This window comes from Choloepus didactylus, chromosome 12 (assembly GCF_015220235.1).
Source record: "Choloepus didactylus isolate mChoDid1 chromosome 12, mChoDid1.pri, whole genome shotgun sequence".
NCBI lineage: Eukaryota > Metazoa > Chordata > Mammalia > Pilosa > Megalonychidae > Choloepus > Choloepus didactylus.
In genome coordinates this window covers 90222735-90242719 of record NC_051318.1, presented here as the reverse complement: position 1 = coordinate 90242719, position 19985 = coordinate 90222735, and the positions used below count along the sequence as shown (strand labels likewise).

Sequence of the window (19985 nt, the reverse complement as noted above, 5' to 3'; positions counted from 1 at the left end):
ACTGGATAGCAGGCACAAAAGGGTCTTTTTGCAGGCTCCTCACCTGGCCAGTTGCTGGAGCCTACAGCCCCAGAGGGCACTTTCTATAATTCCGTGGGGCCTCCAAACTTGTGAAAGACAAACTGGAGTCAAGTTTGCAGACTATGGCATCTTATTCAGGGAACCAAAGTTTTGCTGCAGCAAAGGAAGCCAGAACAGAAGTAGCTTTGGGGTTCTAGGGATGGCAAACCATTTTCATAGACCTGAAAAGGAAGTTGGCTTGACTATTGATTGGACGATGGTTTGTCCATTTAATAGGGGTGGGTTTAGGGCAGGTGGGTTTTATTTTCTATTGGGTCAAAGGTAATGAGCTAGGGGCTTGATTGGCTATCTGGATCAGCTGCCTTGGCGGGCATTTCAAATTTTTAAAGAGAAAGAGAAAGCTCAAGAGGGCATGGTTGGTTTGTCTGTTTTTGGTCCTGAAGGTGTCCCCAAGGCTTTCTCTATACAATTTTATCAGAGTGTTTGGTGCGATGAGGAGAAGTTGAAGAGGTCTCCCACTAACCCAGCCTATTATCCATCTCATGGTCAAAAACCTGGCATCAATAGGTAGAAAAGAAGATACACAAGACAGGGGAAATGAAGAAATAGATCATTGTTTAGTCTCCAGTGCTTGTCAGGACCAAGTTGGGGGAAGGGGAGAAGCAATAAAAATTAGATCAGATTGGACTTGTTAATATCTAAAATTTACTGTCCTTAAATCTGAAAGTGATCTGAAAATATATAAGATCTCCCTGAGATATCACCCAGGGACTAAGAGGGAGACCTAACACAGACAGTTTAAAGACAACAGGGAGAGAAATAAAAAGCTGCTTCCTACTTGCCCCCTACCAGGTCCAGCTTCTTTAGCAGTTTTGGTTAAATGGAATATAGCATGAAATACCATCTAGGGCAATGCTTCTCAAACTTTAATAAGTACATGAGTCATGAAGGGATATTGTTATTCAGATTCTGATTCAATAGAGGTGTGAACTCAAGATTCTGCATTTAAATGAATACTTTTCAATCAATAGGAAAAGAGCAAGGAGAGTAAAATAAGTAAATAGCAGTAAAAGTAAGAAGACAACTTTTCACCGTATTCTTTGGCACAGATGGTCCAAAATCAGAGCTATAATAAAAAATAATTTTTATTTGGTTTTGGAATGTTTTGATATAAAAAGTGAAATATGGCTACCCAACCCTATAAATTTGCAAACTTCAAATAAAATAAAGCACAGTGAAGAACTGGAAAATTATCAACTTTTCTCAATGTTTGAAATTATTCCTTAATCTTCTTTGTATCATTAAACAAGAGGATTCTGCATGAGTTTGAAATTGTCATCTAATGCCTTTTTTGGAGTAGCTGTAAAAGGTAAAATCAGATAATGTATATGAAAGTCCTTTGCAAAAACAACAGTTATTTGCTGTTATACTATTACATATGCATGCAAGAAATACATGTATGAGATAAAAAAATCTTTTTAGGATGCAATATGACAACCCACATTAAAAATATATACCACATATACCAGTGATTGTTTCCCAAATGAAAAATAATGTATCTCCTCTCTTCAGCCTACAAAACATATTCAAAACTAATCATACTAAAACCTCCCCTTCCTTCAAGATAGAGTCCCCAGCTCTTTATTTTTTCTAGTAAACAATGTCAAAGAGTATACACCTATGCATCCTATTTCTCGTTGCACTTAAATCGGTCTCAGCCACCACTCCCCCTAGAATGACTTCACCAGGGCTAATCCACCGTCAAAAGCCTATACGTCTTTCGAGCCCATATCAAATGTCATTTTCTCAATGATAACTTGTCTATCCTGCCTTTCAGACAGAATTAATCCTTCCTTCTTCTGTACTCCTCTACTACTATTAAAATTACACTTAAGTTGTAGAAGTGTTTATCACCTCCACTGCATTAGCCTCAAAGGGAAAAAGTCTTATTCACCTTGATTCATCTATGTTTAACACAAGCCTGAAAAACTGAGGGTACCCAATAAATAGTGAATTGAACATACCTATTACTGTTCTACATTAACAAGGAAAGCAAACCTTATGACTAATAACCCTCATCTGTATGACATATTAGTTAGATCATACAGACTTGTTGTCAGGTATTATCAGAATCAAATGATAATCATTTGGCTTTGGATAATAGTGAAAATATATCCTGAAGATAAATTATCTATTGTTATCATCTTGGTTTTAAGTAAATCAATCAGCTAAAATTCTCTCTTGTAGTCAGCTTGGAAGGCAGGCAGGAAACGTTTATGCAAAAATCCAGTCAGGTATCTGTAAAATACAAAGAAATCAAATATGAGATCCTTACTAGTGCTATTAGAATACCAAGCCAAGAATCATAAAGTTTATCAAAGTCTTTTTGTATGTTAAAGAGTTAAAGCAACTGTAAAGACTAAAACTAATTTGAGTCTTCAGTTAAAAGTAACCAAAGGAAAATCAGATATATGCTTAAAGGGAAGAGATACATTGCTGTCATGAAATATTTTTATATAACTCTAAGAAACCATCTCTAATAAATAATAATTTAATGAAATTGCATTCAATCTTGCTATATGGCTGTAGATCAGGGATCAGCAAACTACAGCCTGTGAACCAAATCTGCCCCCTCATCTGATTTTTGTAAATAAAATTTTATTGGAACACAGTCACACTTACTCAGTTTTGTATTGTGGGTCTCTGCTTTTGTTCTAGAGCAGCAGAGCTGAGTAGTTGCGACAAAGAATGTATGGCCTGCAAAGCCTAAAATATTCACTATCTGGCCCTTTACAGAAAAAAAAAATTGGCCACCCACTGCCATAGACTCTCAGTTTGAAATCTAGTTGAAAACTAAGCCAGTTTGTATATGTGAAGATTTCTCATTATTATAGAATTTAGAATTTTGTTTATAAAAATCAGTCACAATATGTCATATCTATTGATCTCACTTTTAATGCATAAAAAGTTGTCTTTAAAATTTTACAACTGACATTTAAAAGATGCTGTGATAAGAGGACATTGTAAAAAAAAAAAAAAAAGAATGGACACACATATGATTCTGGTCTAAACCAGCAGAGAAGCTCCCATTCCTATTCTTAGTGTCATACTTGCTCTTTTGACCCTCCTGCAATTGCCCATCTGGTTCCATTTAGCAGTATAAAATTACTTTGTTAAACATTAACTAATATGTAGATTACACAAATGAACCAATAGGGTCAGAATACCGTACTATTTAGAATCCTGCCTTCTCCTTTGGCAGGAGGGTAAGAACAGAAATGTGTAGAAGATAAAAATCAGAGTTCCATGTCAGATTCATAGAGCTCAATTAAGTAATCAAAGTTGGCCAAGGACTTAGAGATCATCTAAATGCCTTCACTGATATTGCAGATGGGGGTCCAGACCAAAATCATCAAGTGACCTTCTTGTACACATTCTACAGATCGCCAGTAATGGAGCCGGAACAGGCCCTAGATCCAGGACCCTTGTCAAAGTTCTCATTTTTCCTTACAGTATATGAAAGAGTTCTGCAATAGAGTATGCCATTGAAAATGAACTTTTCTATCATGATTGCTTCACTAAAAAGTAGAAACTTGAATTATTCCTTTAGGAAGGAAAGAGTAAAGTTAAATATAATTAATTACTAGGTTAGCATGAGTGGACCCTTAAAATTCTCTAAACAATTATTTGAAAAACTAAGTGGGGGAAGGCTGAAAGAGAGAGAGGAGAGAAAATCTACAGTACCTCATTCTCTAACTGATATGAAGCCCATCTGTGTACCAAAATTGAGGCCATCTCGAACATGAGAGAAGAACTTGTCAGGATGGCAGGATGTACAGAGGCTGAGATCACGGTGCTGATCCTGAATATTCTGTGGAAGAACTCCTCCCTGTTCTAGAAGAATCCTTAGAATAAAGAGTTTTTAAAAAGATAGCAAGAGTTTACTTCACCAATAGCCAGAACAATATGAAAAATATAGAGACATTGATATGAAAGAGTTCTGGGAAAAATATGCTCCGGGCAATGCAAATTGCTATTCTGTTACAGAACATGAACTAGTCAGGAAATGGTAGCTTTTTTTTTAACACCATCTATCACTGGATTTCATACATGAACTGTACAGCCTTCTATATTATCCTGCAGGCATGATCTGGTTACAAAATTTTATAATCAAAATCAAGTACTTATTTAAAGTAGAAACTTCTAAATTTGCAGACAAGACTTACTTGATTCAGACATAGCATGCATCTTAGTCACCTGACCCTCTCACCTCTTTTCTTCCTAGTAACTGGATGTGTTACAGAAAACTTGTTTCTCCATTAACACTTGATGATATGAAATAGGACTACAAATCAATGATACTTGTTCCACAGGTTACATTTAAAAATAAATTTCAATCTTTTATACTTATATTCTAAAGGAGGTAGAATCTGGGTAGGGTTTTGCTAACCAGGATAGAAACCCTATTCATATCTGATACCTATTTTCCTTGGCAGAAATGACAAATTTTTTTTCAACAGATATAACAGCAAAACTTCATAAATTCAAAAATACAAGGTGCTATAATCAACTTGAAAGTGACTATTTATACTACCTAATATTTTTTTTCTAAGAAATCATTTAAAACTACCAGCTTCCTGATAGTTCATTAAATTTAGGTGAATTTAGCTGAGGAATGGCTGTGAAGTAGTGTACATATTAATTTTTCTATGTGAAGTTTAAGCAGATCTCATAGAACTATATGCCAGTTGTTTCTTCCTTCACTTTTAAAACAATAAAATATAAGACAGAAATTTCTGTTATTCTAATTTAAATCAGAATAGATTTCATATTTCAAATGAATTTCGCATACAGGTGTGTGAGCTACTTAAATGTCTAACACCTGAATTTTTCTTGTTCTCTGAAACGATTTTCATTTTAGAAGCAATAAGCAATAACCAAACCTACGATTCCAGAATGAAAGCAAACATACCTGGTGGCTTTGCGTATGTCAACATTAGGATTTGGTGAGTCAAACAGTCGTACGCATTTGGGATCAAGATTATGAAATGCCTTTGCTGATTCCCTTGGAAGAGTGAAACAGCAAGGCCCTATTGAAGGTCCCAGTACAACAACGATGTCTTCCACACTACAGCCATATTCTGTTATCATAGCATTCACTGTCGCCATAGCAACACCTAACAAAGTACCTTTCCAACCTGGTAAACAGAAAGGAGAAAGAGGAAAGGAAAGGTTAAACAACACAATTTCACATTAGTTCACGTCTAAGTCAAAAATGAACAGAGTTAGTTTATTTGTTCAGTCCAGAAAAGAGTAAATGAATCACAAAATTATTACCTTATGGTACTGGTTTATAAATGGGATACCCTATACAAAGCACCTGACAAAGGAGAGACATTTAATGGAAGTTCCCTTCTACTTCCTTTAAACAATGTTCTATGCTTTAAGTTTTCTCTGGGATTACACCCTCTTAGTCCTTTCTCTCTGCCCCCTCACTTTTTACACTAAAATAAACCTGTTCCATTTCAAATACAGTCACTTTCACATCTTTCCCCAGCAAATCATCCCTATACCAGCTTTCCTTCTCTTCTTCTCCAGAGGATCCCACGGTTGTTCTGAGATCAAGCCATTTTCTTGGCTCATGTTCTCATACTTGCCAAAGACATAAACCTAGGAATAGGGCATTTTTCCTTCATTCCCTGTATGTGAGTTAGAGCCAGTTGTTCTGGTTGCCTAACAAGGAGTCCCCCTCCTCCATCTGTAAACTCTCCTAAAGGTGGGCACTCAAGAGATCAGTCTTTTCTGATGAAGACAGGAGATGATGGAAACAAGAGATACTTAGGAGACAGGTTCAACCCCCACCATTACCCATTGTATATGTGATTATGAGAAGGAAACAGAAGCAAAATGTCAGGCTTCTACCTGGGTCACTAAGTGGATAGGATATCAATAACCAAGATAGGAAACCAGGTGGAAGAGAATGCTTGGGGGAAAAAAAATACTGAGTTTTTAACATGATGATTTTGAGGTCCCTATGGATATGGTGTCCAGGGGGAAGTAACTGGATATAGGGCATTTTGAGCTAAGGAGAGATACTGTCAGGGATTTTCTAGAGATAAGAACAGCTCTCTTTCTCAGAGACCTTCCTCTTTCCTCTAATTCAACCACTCCCTCTTGAGTTGATCTTTTCCCAAAGTCTATGTTCATATACACATGGATAAAAGATTTTTATTGAGTTAAACCAATAAAAGGATTTTACACTTTCAGATATCATATAAAATAACAATTATGCACTATTTCAAGGTCAATTTATTAATGACTTGGAAATTCAAGTTTATAATTTCATTCTGACTTTTTTTAATCTTGGATATTTTACAACTTAATGTTTCCATATCTAAGGAGTAACAACTAATATTCCCATTTTATATCCAGAAACTGAGACTCAAATTTAAAAAACTTTTGACAGTGCCATATAGGAAACCTTAATTCCAGTCATCTAATTCCATTACCTTACCTAGGTCAAAAAAAAAAAACAAATAAAAACAAACCAGTTTCTTATTTCTCTGTCATCAAAAGACCTCCAGAAAACCAAATTCTACAATCATAACACAATATAGCTTCTAAAAATTATTCTTTGCTTTTATCATCAGTGAATAGTTAGAGCCACCTGACTACAGCTATACTAAACTAAATGAGGTTTTCAAAGCATATCCTGTTTTTTCTTACCTCCATGCCTTTATACATGCCACTGCACCTGCCTGGTCATCTTTCTGTAACATGCCTAACATTCCTATTCCTTGTTGCCTAGACTTCAAGGGTTCTCAACCAGAGGCAGTACCGCTTCCGCAGAAAGTGTTATGAAAAACATAGAAGTTTTTGTTTTGTTTTGTTTTGTTTTGTTTTGTTTTTTTGGTTATTGCAATGAATGGATGGTGCTACTGGCTTTTAGAATTTTGGGGGCCAAGGAGGTTTAGTCTGCAATGGAGAGTATCCTTCCAAAACATAAATAGCACCCCGCCACACAGGCACCTAGCCAAATCTTACTAATTCCTCAGGAATCAGCCTAGGTACCACCTCCTTTGGAAGTTCTACAGTGATTCATATAATTTGATTTAGGTGCTCCTTTTTTCTTCTCCTATAGTAAGCTTATGCTGCCTTACCCCTATCATTACACTTATCATAATGAAAGGTAATTAACTAGTCATTTGTCTACCATGCCCAACAGAAAGAAACTATAATTTTTCCTACACTATAAAAATTCATAAAATCTTAAATGATTAATTAAGTATACTTACCAGCGTGAGCAACTCCACATGCTTTTTTGACAGGATCTGCAAAAACTATTGGTATACAGTCAGCACCAAGAGCCGCTATTGTGACACCTTTTTGATTTGTGGTTATGCCATCATAAGATTCAGGCTCCTTTCTTCCCCAAATCCAGATGTCACTGGCATGATCAGTCTATTACCAAAGGTGTACAATAAAAAATTTTGAAAATGGGATTTATTATAACATAGGCTTTTCTGAAAGTAAGGCTTTTCTGAAAGTACTCATTTCAATGCAAAATTACATAACCAGTTTAAGATTACAAACATTTATTCAATACACCATCCTACATGTGGTAAATTGCGAAACTTACTTATTATTTAATTTTTTAAGTTTTTGCATATTTTATTCGAAGGAAAGAAGAATTTAACATTTAGAAATTCAATAGAGTCTATCATGAACACATCTCACTAGCAACAGGGTAAATCTCTACTTGCAACTTTCCACAAAGTACTACTTTAGCAAAGGGAATTAAAAGTGTTATCAAATCAGTGGTATTTTTCTATTCCTGTACTAAACTAAAGCTAGAATTCTGTAAGGAACAAGGCATTATCTCATCAGTCATATCCCCAGTTTCTCCTAATATTGAGTTAGAAAAACAATGGCCTTTCTTTTCCCACCATTCAGAAACCTTCCTTCTAAATCAAAAAGGGCAGTGGCACCACACTTTCTGAGAATAAAGTGTAATTTTAGAATTGCAGAACTCCAGGTGAAAAAATATACATCATAGAACTAATCTTTAAGCTATGGCATACAGATCTAAGAAAACCACAAGCATTCTTCTAAAATGGTAGATGAAACACCAGATGCAAAGATTAAAATTTTGTTTCAAGTCCACGTACTCACTGGCAGAGTTGAGAATGTACTTTAGCTCTTCCAAAATATGAAGGAAAAATTTACCTTTATTCGGTAAAATTTCTCAGCGTTAAATCCTGCAACATTCGCCAACCTACGCAGATTTTCTTGAATAACCACCTTGGGATCTCTCCGTTTGGAACTACTGAAGAGATTGAATGAGCTGAGAGTTGGTACGTAAGATATCCCTCCTGTTCTTGTAGTAAATCCATGTATGAAAATATCTATTGAAGACAGGTAATGAACATTAAAAAGAGACACTATACAATGGACTGTAAAGCATTACAAAACCTACTCTCTCAACAAGACATTCTCTGCTCACTTTAACCTGCACTTGTTTATCTGGCTTCTAATTTCTACAACACTTTTTCCTCAATGTGCTCTTATTACATACTGCTTTCTGTTTGTCTTACTTTCCCTATGGGATTATTGCACTTTGAAAAGTTATCTTCTGTCTCATCTGTCTTTGTATACCCAACAGCATATAGCTCAGAGTAAACCTCTTTTAACCAAAAAGTAAGACCAACTGCTTTAAATTTCAGTCTTCCATGAAGGTGCCAATGAGTTGAGATTTAATTTCTAAACAGAAGATACTCAGGGTCATAAATCTCATTTTAAAGGAGTGCCAGGGGGATTTGTTTTAAAGCTGAATTTGCATAAGGCAAATTTATTTATTTATTTATTTAGGGTAGCTTTAAAGTCTCCCATCCTTGACACCCCCGCGTTGCAACTCACACTAATGAGCACATAAGCCCCAAACAGTCAATCAAAGAAAGAAAGAATAAAAGAGGTGAATGACCTCTAAAGGAAAAGTGGGTTTTCAAGTACACAGTAAAAATATCAGGTAGTGTTTAATATACCTGGAATCAGAGAAGATGTGATAACAGTTAATTCTCCTTTTAGTGCTGGCAGACTTCTCAAATATGTTTCTATTTCATTCTGGATTTCTTCTAATTCTTGAGCTGTAATCATGTTCATTTCAGTGGGTTGTTTCAAAAGACCTCCCCTCAAAGGCATCTGTAAATCTTCAAACTCAAAAGTGTACAGATCGGTGAAGAGGTGATCAATAAACGCCTTCACGAAGGCCTTCCTGTGCGCTGGTAGAATTACTTTAATGCTGGTCAGGTCCTTTTCATCAATTCTTTGTTTAATGGTATACAAAGATGCAGCCATGCTGGAACTGCTAACCATCTCAAACTCTCTCAAGACAGTCGCTAATTCACTGCTTGTTTCTAAATCACAATTATCATGGGCACCATCCTCTTCACATTTGATGTTACTGCAACCCAGTATGCAAAGGAACTTGGCCTTGGCAGCATGGTGGCACCTGACTGCATTCAATGTCTTCAGTAATGTCAGAGGACAGTTTTTCTGAGAGTTCAATTTCAAACCAGAGAGGTCAATCAACACTGCCTCCGCCATCCTCCAATACTGTATAAACTTCTTCAAAGAAGACTTCTGTGCCAAATAAGTCACCTGTAAAGAAAAAAAATTAGTATAAGTAAGAGTGTCAAATTATATCAACTTTCCTATGGGGGGAGGGGGTCAGAAAAGCAATTACATTGATCTAAGAATGTAACCAGGTAAAGAATAAATTCTACCCTCCAAAAGCTAGCCCACTATTTATCATAAGAGAACCGTGACAATGAAAGCAAAGCCATCTCTTAATTCGTTTTGTAAAAGCTTATGTATATCTTTCCGGCAGGACAACAGTCCCTAGGTATTGTGTATTTCCTATAGCACATTTTAAGCAGGGAAATGAATGTGCTTTTTAAATTACAGGGTGGCGATCTATGGGATATGTCACTAATCTTGACGCGGCTGTCATGTTAGGCTACACCCCTTCCTATGAAATTCCGGAGCCTGAAGTTGACTAGATTACGCGGAGCTGCACCTGCAAATCGCGTTTTACAGAGAGAAAAACTGAGATGACTGACTCGGCTTAAACGTGTTCCCTAACTAGTTTCCTTTCATTCTCCCCACGCAGATTTTCCCACTGCAGTCCCCCACCCCCGCTCTCCCACCCCAGGCTGCTGGCCTCCCTTCGGGGACCCCCACTGTCCCCCACGGTGTTCTCTCGCGGCCACGCTAACTCCACCCCACTCCGTACAAAGCAACTGCTGAAGTTTCTGTCCACAGCTTTGGAAACTACAGACAAGCCCTGGGCATTTCGAGTGTCCACAGCTGGCGCCTTCGGTTTGCTCTGGTCGCGCCCGGGTCGGTGGGCGCAGGACGCGGGTCGCCCCTGCCCCCGCGCCTCCGCCGACGGCTCGCTCACCGCCCCCGGGGGACACGTTCCGACGCTGACCCCTCGGCCGGCCCTTGTCCCGCTCGCCACGTTTTCTCGCACACGCCGTCGGTGGTACGCTGGGTGAAGGTTTCGGGGAAGCCCCCAGCTTTCTGCCCTGAGACGAACCGGGAGCCTGCGTGTCACGCACCTGAGGCCGGCGGCGACGCCCCCGCCTCACCCACGCGCCTCCTCGCGGACCGAGCGCCCCCCGCCCGGCGGCGGCCCGGCTCCCTGGGGAAACCCGACGGTCAGGGGCTCCCGCACGCGGCGAGCGCCTGCAGTGGGCAGGAAGGACTTCCCCCCGACCGCGCGCCACGCCGAGCCGAGCCCGGGGACTCCCGGGATGAGCCAAGCGCCTCCCGCCCGCCGCGGGCCCAGCAGTTCCGGGTCAGAGCGGCCCGCGGGCCCTGGTCCCGAGGCGGGGAGAGAGGGGAGCGGCCTCCCGAGCGCGGAAGGCCCCTCTGGCCAGGGCAAGACGGGTCAGCGAGGCGGCGGACCGCGTGTGGGGCGCGGGGAGGCGGGCGCGACCTCGGGATAACCCCCAGCCTGCCTTCTGCGAATGGAAGCCCTTTCCCGCGCTGGCTGGAAGTCTGGTCCCCCAGACGCTGCCGGAATTTTCGCTGACCCTGCAGTGCGGTCAGGCCGCTTGGTTTAAGGACGGGAGCGCAGGCCTGAGAACCTCATCACGTTAGCACTTGGCCGCCGGCCCCATCCGGGTTTGAGGACAGGGCCTCCCTGGGGGAATTTTTAACTTTTTTTTTTTTTTATAAGGGTTTGTTTGTTTGTTTCCTCAGAAACGAGTTGCTTCTTGTTTGCCTTTTTGCTGATTTGGCCTTTCTTGCTGGGAGGCCCAGCCCTCTATTCCACTCCTTCAGTTGTTTTAACAGACTTCCTGTATTGCCTTTTTAAATATGTGCCACTAGTAGGAGAGTAGAAGGCACTAAGCCTTAGCATTGTGGTAGAGATGCAAATTAGCATCCTTTCTCTGTCCTCAGAGAGTACAGCGTTCACTTATTTAAAAGTATTGAGCAGCTACTACAGGGAAGGAAAGTGCTATGGTAAAGGGAAAAAATATCCAACTTCCAAAGTGTAGGGGAAAACGTGCTCCCTGTAGAACCGGTTATGGTGGAAGGAGAGGAGGTGTCTTTTATCTTTATTGTTGCTGGAATGATAAGCATCGGAGAACCTTCACCTGAAGGAGAAAGATTCTGAGAGATCTGGGAGTTTTTAAAAGAGCACTTGGAGGTGGGCAAGTGACTCCACTTGACTAGGGAGTGGGATCACCAACTCATCCTTCAATATCCCTGGCAGATGTTTTGCTCGAGATTTGTATTTTCATTATTTTTGAGGCACATTTAACAACCCTGAATAGCAAGGTGACCTTTGCTTGTTTTATGTTAAATATACGTCAAGTCAAATGAGGTCTGGTTAAGTAGGTTTAAAACGCTTCTTGTTTTTAGATGCAATTGTGGGGATTCATTTTTTTTTATGCAACAGTAGTGGTAGTAAAAAAAAAAACTGATAAATATTTCAAAATATGAAGCTGTCAAGGAAAAGAGATTTTATTGATGGGTGTATTTAGAAACTATTTCCTGTCACCATGCGGTCCTAGCCCGCTGTCTAGTCTCATCTGCTAATACTCTGTTCCATCTCCACTCACCATACTCCAGGGCACCTCAATCCTGGTTGTAAATCAGGATTACTAGTGGAGCTTTTGGGAAAAAAAAAAAAATGCAGAGCCTCACTTCAGATGTACATCTAACCAGATTATCTGGGATTTGGGCTTGGGCATGTCTGAACTCTACAGATGATTCAGATGCATAATTAGGTTTGAAAAAAAATCACTTCCCTATTCACAAGCCACATAAACCAAGCTTTTCTTGGACAGTCACACAATTTCATCCTTTACTACACTATTCCTTCTACTTAGAATGCCTTCACTTTCTATGCCTGTTTAACTGCTACTTATTGGTCAAGACTGTTCAGGCTCAAGTATAACCTTGTAGGAATGCTCTGAATCCCCATCCACTTCCCAAGCAGAATTAATTAACATCTTTAGCATTTTGTTTATACAGAAGCAGCCTTTTCATAGATGCAGTCTGGATCCATAGAAAATCATTAAATTGGAAAAGTCGGTTAAAGATTAATTGTATGATACATAAATTTTTCTAAAGATAGGTGGCTTTTATTATTTTTTTAAAATTTTTATTGTGGTAAAATGTATACAACATAAAATTTCCCATTTTAACCACTTTCAAGTATACAATTCAGTAGTATTAATTTCCCAATTTTTATCACTGTCACCGTCCATTACCAAAACTTTTCCATCACCCCAAACAGGAACTCTGTACCCATTAAGCATTAACTCTACCCCCAAATCCCTGATAACCAGTAACGTGCTTTCTATCTCTATAAATTTGCATATTCTAATGTTTATAAGTGAAATCATTTGATAGTTTTCCTTCTGTGACTGGCTTATTTCACTCAGCGTGATGTCTTCAAGGTTCATCCATGTTGTCGTATGTACCAGAACATCATTCTTCTCTAATGCTGAATAATATTCCATTGTATTTAGATACATTTTGTTATCCATTCATCTGTTGATGGACACTGAGTTTACCTCCACCTTTTGGCTAGTGTGAATCATGCTGCTATGAATATTGATGTATATGGTCAATTGATTTTTTTTTTTTTTTACTATTAACCATAGTCCATTTTTATTTTTCAAATAGTTTAAATATTGTTAGATGTAACTCGAATTAAACAAAAGCTCATTGGGTTCCTCAATAATGCTTTTTTATGTTTTATCTTTTAATTTTAAATATTATTCTAGGAACATATATATGACCTAAAATTCCCCTTAAAATTTTACATATGTAATTCAGTGCTGTTAATTGTACTCAAAATGTTGTGATACCATCACTAACATCCATTTCCAAAACTTTACAATCCACCCAAATAGAAATTCTGTACAAATGAAGCATAACTCCCCATTCTCTACCCCCAACCCAGCCTCTGGTAACCTATATTCTAGATTCTAACTCTGAAATTGTTTATTCTGATTATTTCGTATCAGTGATAACATATAATATTAGTCCTTTTGTGTGTGGCTTGTTTCAATCAGCATAATGCCTTCAAGATTCATCCATGTTTGCGCATGAACCAGAACTTCATTCTTCTTTAATGCTGAATAATATTCTGTCGTATGCATATGTCACATTTTGTTTAGCTGTACATCAGTTGATGGACGCTTGGGTTGCTTCTATCTTTTAGCAGTTGTGAATAATCCTGCAATGAACGTCATTGTGCAAGTATCTGTTCAAGTCCCTGCTTTCAATTCTTTTGAGTATGTACCTAGTTGAGAGATTTCCAGGTTATATGGTAATTCTATGCTTAGCTTTCTGAGAAACTACCAAACTGTCTTCCACAGTGGCTGCACATTCCACCTTTTACATTCCCACCAGCAATGAATGAGTGTTCCTGTTTCTCTACATCCTCTCCAACATTTGTGATTTTCTGTTTTTTTTAATAGTAGCCATTCTAATGGGTGTGAAATGATACTTTATTGTGGTTTTGATTTACATTTCCCTAATAGCCAATGATGTTGAGCATATTTTCATGTGCTTTTTAGCCATTTGTATATTATCTTTGGAGAAATATCTGTCTATTCAGGTATTTTGCCCATTTTAAAATTGGGTTTTGTCTTTTTATTGTTAAGTTGTGGGATTTCTTTATATATTCTGAATATTAAACCCTTATTGGATATGTGATTTCCAAATGTTTTTCCCTTTTGAGTAAGTTATATTTTTACTTTCACAAGATCCTGAAGATGCTTCCCTACATTTTCTTCTAGGAGTTTATAGTCCTGATTCTTACATTTAGGTCTTTGGTCCCTTTTGAGTTAATTTTTGCATATGGTGTCAGACAGAGGTCTTCTTTCATTCTTTTGTATATGGAAATCCAGTTCTTCAAGCACTGGAAGGGACTATTCCTTCCTAATTGAGTGGACTTGGCAGTTTTGTCAAAAAGCATTTGGCCATAGATGTGAGGTTCTGTTTTTGAACTCTGTTTGATTCCATTGGTCTATATATCTATCCTTGTGCTAGTACCATGCTGTTTTGACCACTGTAGCTTTGTAATCAGCTTTGAAGTCAGCAATTGTGAGTCCTTCAACTTTGTTCTTTTTTCAAGGTTTTTTTTGGCTATTTGGAGCCCTTTACTCTTCTAAATAAATTTGATAATTGGCTTTTCCATTTCTGCAAAGTAGGCTGTTGGAATTTGATGATGGTTGCATTGAATCTGAAAATCATTTTGGGTATAATTGACATCTTAGCAATATTTAGTCTTCAAGTCCGTTAGTATGGAATATCCTTCCATTTATTTAGTTCTTCTTTTGTTTCTTTAAGCAAAGTTTTGTAGATTTCCATGTATAAGTCTTTTATATCCTTGGTTAAATTTAGTCCTAGATAGTTGGTTCTTTTAGCTGTAATTGTAAATGGAAGTTTTCTTGATTTCTTCCTCAGATTGCTCATTACCAGTGTACAGAAACAATACTGATTTTTACTTGTTGATCTTGTACCATGCCACTTTGCTGAATTTGTTTGCTAGCTCTAGTAGCTTTGTTGTAGATTTTTCAGGACTTTCTTTATGTAGGATCATGTCACCTACAAATAGGAAAAGTTTTGCTTCTCCCTTTCTAATTTGGTTACCTTTTATTTCTTTCTCTTGCCTGACTCTGGGTAGAACTTCCATTACAATGTGGAAAAACAGTGGTGACAGCATCCTTCTCTTGTTCCAGATCATAGAGGGAAAGCATTCAGTCTTTCACCATTGAGTATCATACTAGTGTGATAGTAGTATGGGTTTTTCATAATTGCCCTTTATCATGTCTAAGAAGTTTCCTTCTATTCCTGTTTTTCCTAAATGTTTTTATCAAGAAACAATCCTGGATTTTGTCAAATGCCTTTTCTACATCAATTGAGATGATCATGTGGGTTTTTTTGCCTTTGTTTTGTTAATGTGTTGTATTACATTAATTGATTTTCTTATGTTGAATCACCCTTGCATATCTGGGATAAAACCCACTTGATCATGGTGTATAATTCTTTTATTGTGCTGTTGGATTCAATTTCCAAGTATTTTGTTGAGAATTTTTGCATCTATAATTATAAGGGAAGCTGGTAACAATTTTCTTTTCTTGTAGTATTTTTATCAGGCTTTAGTACTAGGATGATGTTTGTCTCATAGAATGAGTTGGGTAGTGTTCGCTGCTGTTCCATTTTTGTGGAAGAGGTTGCACAGAATTGGTATTAGTTGTTCTTGGAATGATTGGTAGATTTCACCCGTGATGCCATAGGTTTTTGATGACTGACTCAATCTCTTTACTTGTAAATGGTCTGCTGAGATCTTTTATTTATTCTAGAATCAATGAAGATTGTTAGTATGTTTCTAGGAATTTAACCATTTCATCCAGGTTGTTTAATTTGTTGGCATACAGTTGTTCATAGTATCCTCTTCTGATTGTTTTTATTTCTGTGGGGTCAGTAGTAATGTCCCCCCTCTCATTTCTGATTTTATTTATTTGCGTCTTCTCTCCTTTTTTCTTTATCAGTCTAGTTAAGGTTTTGTCAGATTTTCTGATCTTTTCAAAGAACCAACTTTTTGTTTCGTTAGTGCTCTCCATTGTTTTTTAATTCTCTATTTCATTTATTTCTGCTCTAATTTTTGTTATTTATTTCCTTCCTGATTGCTTTTGATATAGTGTGCTATTCTATTTCTAGCTGCTGCAGGGGGCGCAGATAGGTCTTTGATTTTAGCTCTTTCTTCTTTTTTGATGTAATCATTTAGGGCTATAAATTTACCTTTCAGCACTGCCTTCGCTACATCTGATAAATTTTGATATGTTGTATTCTTGTTTTCATTCATCTCAAGATATTTACTGATTTCTCTTGCAGTTTCTTCTTTGACCCATTGATTAAGAGTGTGTTATTTAACTTCCATGTATTTGTGGATTTTACAGTTCTCTGCCTATTATTGATTTACAATTGCATCCCATTATGTTCAGAGAAGATACTATGTATAATTTTAATTCTTAAAAAATTTTTGAGACTTGTGGTCTACCCTGGATAGTGACCCATGTGTACCTGACAAGAATATATATCCTGCTATTGTGGAGTGTAATGTTCTGTATATGTCTGTTAGGTCTAGTTCATTATCACATTATTCAAGTTCTCTGTTTCCTTAATCATCTTCTGTCTAAATGTTCTCTCTGTTGATGACAGTGGTGTATTGAAGTCTCCAACTATTCTTGTAGAGCTGTCTATTTCTCCCTTTGATTTTGCCAGTGTTTGCCTCATGCATTTTGGGGCATCATAGTTAGATGCATAAATATTTATGATTGTTATTTCTTCTTGGTGGAATATCCATTTTATTAATATATAGTGTCCTTCTTTGTCTCTTGTAACAGCTTTTGACTTGAAGTCTACTTTGCCCAATATTCATATAGCGCCCCCCCCCCCAGCAATTTTTTGGTTACTATTTGCATAGAATATCTTTTTCCATCCTTTCACTTTCAACCTATTTGTGTCTTTGGGTCTAAGGTGAGTCTCTTATAAATAACATATAGTTAGATAATGCTTTTTTATCCTTTCTGCCAATCTGTGGCTCTTGATTGGAGAGTTTAATCCATTAACGTTCAGTGTCATTACACTAAAGGCAGTACTTACATCAACCATTTTGTCCTTTAGTTTTTATATGTCATGTCTTTTTTTGTCTCTCTTTTCCTTTATTGCTACCTCATTTTCAGTATAGTAACTCTTTTGAATGTACCTGACTGATCCATTTATTTTTTCTGTTTCTGTATGTATTTTTAAATACTTTATTTCTGGTTACCCTGGGGTTTGTATTACACAACCTACATCTATTACCTACTTATTTGAAAAGACACCAACTTTAGCTTCAATAGCCTAGACGCTCTCTGCTTTAATATCCCTCTGTTTCCACTCTTTATGTTATTGTTGTCCCATGTTACCTTTTTATATTGTGCATGTCCATTATTAGGAAATACGCCTTTTTCTTGTTCAATTGTATTCTGATTCTTACAGAAATTAGAGTAGATTTGTATATTGAGGATACAGTACTCTTGGGTTTTGCATTTATCCTTTTAGTTACCTTTATTAAAGATCTTCATTTCTTCACATTACACCAAGCCACTCTCTTCTGTCTTTTCCTTTCAACCTGCAGAATTCCCTTTAGTAATTCCCTTGCAGGACAAGCCTCTTGTTGACAAAATCTCTCAGTTTCTGTTTATCTGTGAATATTTTAAAATCTCCCTGTTTTTTGAAGGACAGTTTTGTTGGTTAAAGAATTTTTGACTGGCAGTTTTTCTTTTTCATTGCCTTAAATATATCATACCACTGCCTTCTCACCTCCATGGTTTCTGATGAGAAATTGGCACTTAGTCTTATTTAGGATTCCTTGTGACAAATCACTTTTCTCTTGCAGCTTTCAGAATTCTCTCTTTATCTTTGGCCTTTGACATCCTGATTATTATGTGTCTCAGAGTAGGTCTATTAGGATTTATTCTGTTTGGAGTTAGTTGTGCTTCTTGGACCCATATATTTATGTCTTTCATAAGAGTTGGGAAATTTTCAGCCATTATTTCCTCAAATCTTCTTTCTGCCTCTTCCCCTTCTCTTCTTCTTGGACACTCATGACACATATGTTTATGCTCTTCATGCTGTCACTCAAATTCCTGACACCTCACTCAATTTTTCCTAGTCTTTTCTCTATCTGTTCTTCTGACTGGAAGATTTCAATTGTCCTGTCTACTAGTTTGCTGATTCTTTCTTCTCCCTGTTCACATCTGCTGTTTTATGCCTTTAGTGTCTTTTTAAATTCAATTTTATTGAAATATTTGCTAACAATACAGTCATCTACAGTGTACAGTCATTTGTTCACAGTACCATTATATAGTTGTGCATTCATCACCAGAATCCATTTTTGAACATTTTCATTACTACACAAAAAAAGAATAAGAATAAAAATTATAGTAAAAAAGAATACCCAAAACATCTCATACCCCTATCCCTCCCTATTATTCATTTACTTTTTGTCCTCATTTTTCTACTCCTCTGTCCATAGCCTGGATAAAGGGAGTGTGGGTCACGAGCTTTTCACAATCACATGGTCACACTGTATAAGCTCTATAGTTATACAGTCATCTTCAAGAATCAAAGCTACTGGGTTGCAGTTCAACAGTTTTAGGTATTTCCTTCTAACTATTTCAATACACTAAAAACTAAAAAGGGATAGGGATATCTATATAAAGCATAAGAATAACCCCCAGAATGACCTCTCAACTATATTTTAAATCTCTCAGCCACTGAAACTTTGTTTCGCTTCATTTCTTTTCCCCCCATTGGTCCAGGAAGGCTTTCTCAAACCCACGATGCCAGGGCCAAGCTCATTCCCACAAGTCATGTCCCACATTGCCAGAGAGAGTTACACCCCTGGGAGTTATGTCCCATGTAGGAGGGAGGGCAGTGAGTTTACCTGAAGAATTGGCTTAGAGACAGAAGCCACATCTGAGCAACAAAAGAGGTTCTCTGGGGGAGACTCTTAGGCACAATTTTAGGTAGGCTTAGCCTCTCCTTTGCAGTAACAAACTTTATAAGGGCAAGCCCCAAGATTGAGGGCTCGGCCGTCTAAATTGGTAATCCCCAATGCTTGTGAGAATATCAGTAATTCCCCAGGTGGGGAAATTTAATATTTCCACATTTTCCCCAAGTCCCTCAAGGGGGCTTTTCAAATACATCTTTATTCTCTGCCCAAATTACTCTGGGATATACTGGGGCTCCACACTAACCTGTACAAACCAACCAGATTTCACTCCCTATTCAAGGTGCCATGTAATTATGGTGTTTGAATAAACTGACCATACAAGTTAAATTATGTAGTGTGTTACAAAAAATACAGATTTTGCACCTAAACATGTCTTCCTTTGGTCTCACACAGAATAAACATATCTTCCTTTGGTCTCACACAGAAGTTGAAGTTTTAAAAACACTGTCAATATCATCCTTTACCCTAGTCTTATTTGTCCTACTCCTAACCAAGTCCATTTTGTTCATATTGTTAATTGAAGTCTGATCTCTTTTTTCAGACCTTTTAACATTTGCTGATGCTGACATTCACAGCTGCCAGACTCTGGCTCTGAGGCTCAGGTCCCACACAGATACCAGTTCTAAGGACAGACCAGGTTATACACACAGAGCTCAGCATCTCAGAATTTAGCAATAGCCTTTACAACTCAGGAATAGATGTGACTGCTGTAAGAGCTTACAATCTAGGAACCTTTACAATAAGCCTTCCCCTGATAACTTATGCTCTCAGACTCAATTCTCAGAATTTGCACATTATAGTTAGTCCATATTAGTGAGGCATTCCAATGTTTGTCTTTTCATTTCTGGTTTATTTCACTCAACATACTGTC

The 19985-nt window shown here is 37.7% G+C and overlaps 2 protein-coding genes across 6 annotated transcripts in view; one reads left to right on the top strand and one right to left on the bottom strand.

The window, feature by feature from the left end:
- Positions 1 to 1153: 1153 nt before the first annotated feature.
- Positions 1154 to 11157, bottom strand: LACC1 (laccase domain containing 1). 3 transcript variants are annotated; one of them, XM_037799845.1, is made up of 7 exons: positions 11043 to 11157; positions 9063 to 9678; positions 8248 to 8426; positions 7317 to 7482; positions 4994 to 5219; positions 3766 to 3926; positions 1154 to 2319 (listed from the first exon to the last, which is right to left on the bottom strand). In XM_037799845.1, the coding sequence occupies exons 2-6, from the start codon at positions 9622 to 9624 to the stop codon at positions 3767 to 3769; spliced, it is 1293 nt and encodes a 430-aa protein (XP_037655773.1). In that variant the 5' UTR covers positions 9625 to 9678; positions 11043 to 11157; the 3' UTR covers positions 1154 to 2319; position 3766. The 3 variants fall into 3 exon arrangements, with proteins under 3 accessions (XP_037655773.1, XP_037655771.1, XP_037655772.1); XM_037799843.1 differs by having other exon boundaries at positions 10481 to 11148; XM_037799844.1 differs by having other exon boundaries at positions 10641 to 11148.
- CCDC122 (coiled-coil domain containing 122) overlaps positions 10505 to 19985 on the top strand; it is a 56467-nt gene continuing 46986 nt past the window's right edge. The window contains exon 1 of one of the 3 annotated variants that reach the window (XM_037799847.1): positions 10505 to 10564. The gene's annotated coding sequence lies outside the window, so the exon portion shown is untranslated. Of the gene's footprint in view, positions 10565 to 10897; positions 10972 to 11713; positions 11738 to 19985 lie in introns of those variants that run through there. The other 2 variants (XM_037799848.1, XM_037799850.1) reach the window with 2 other exon arrangements.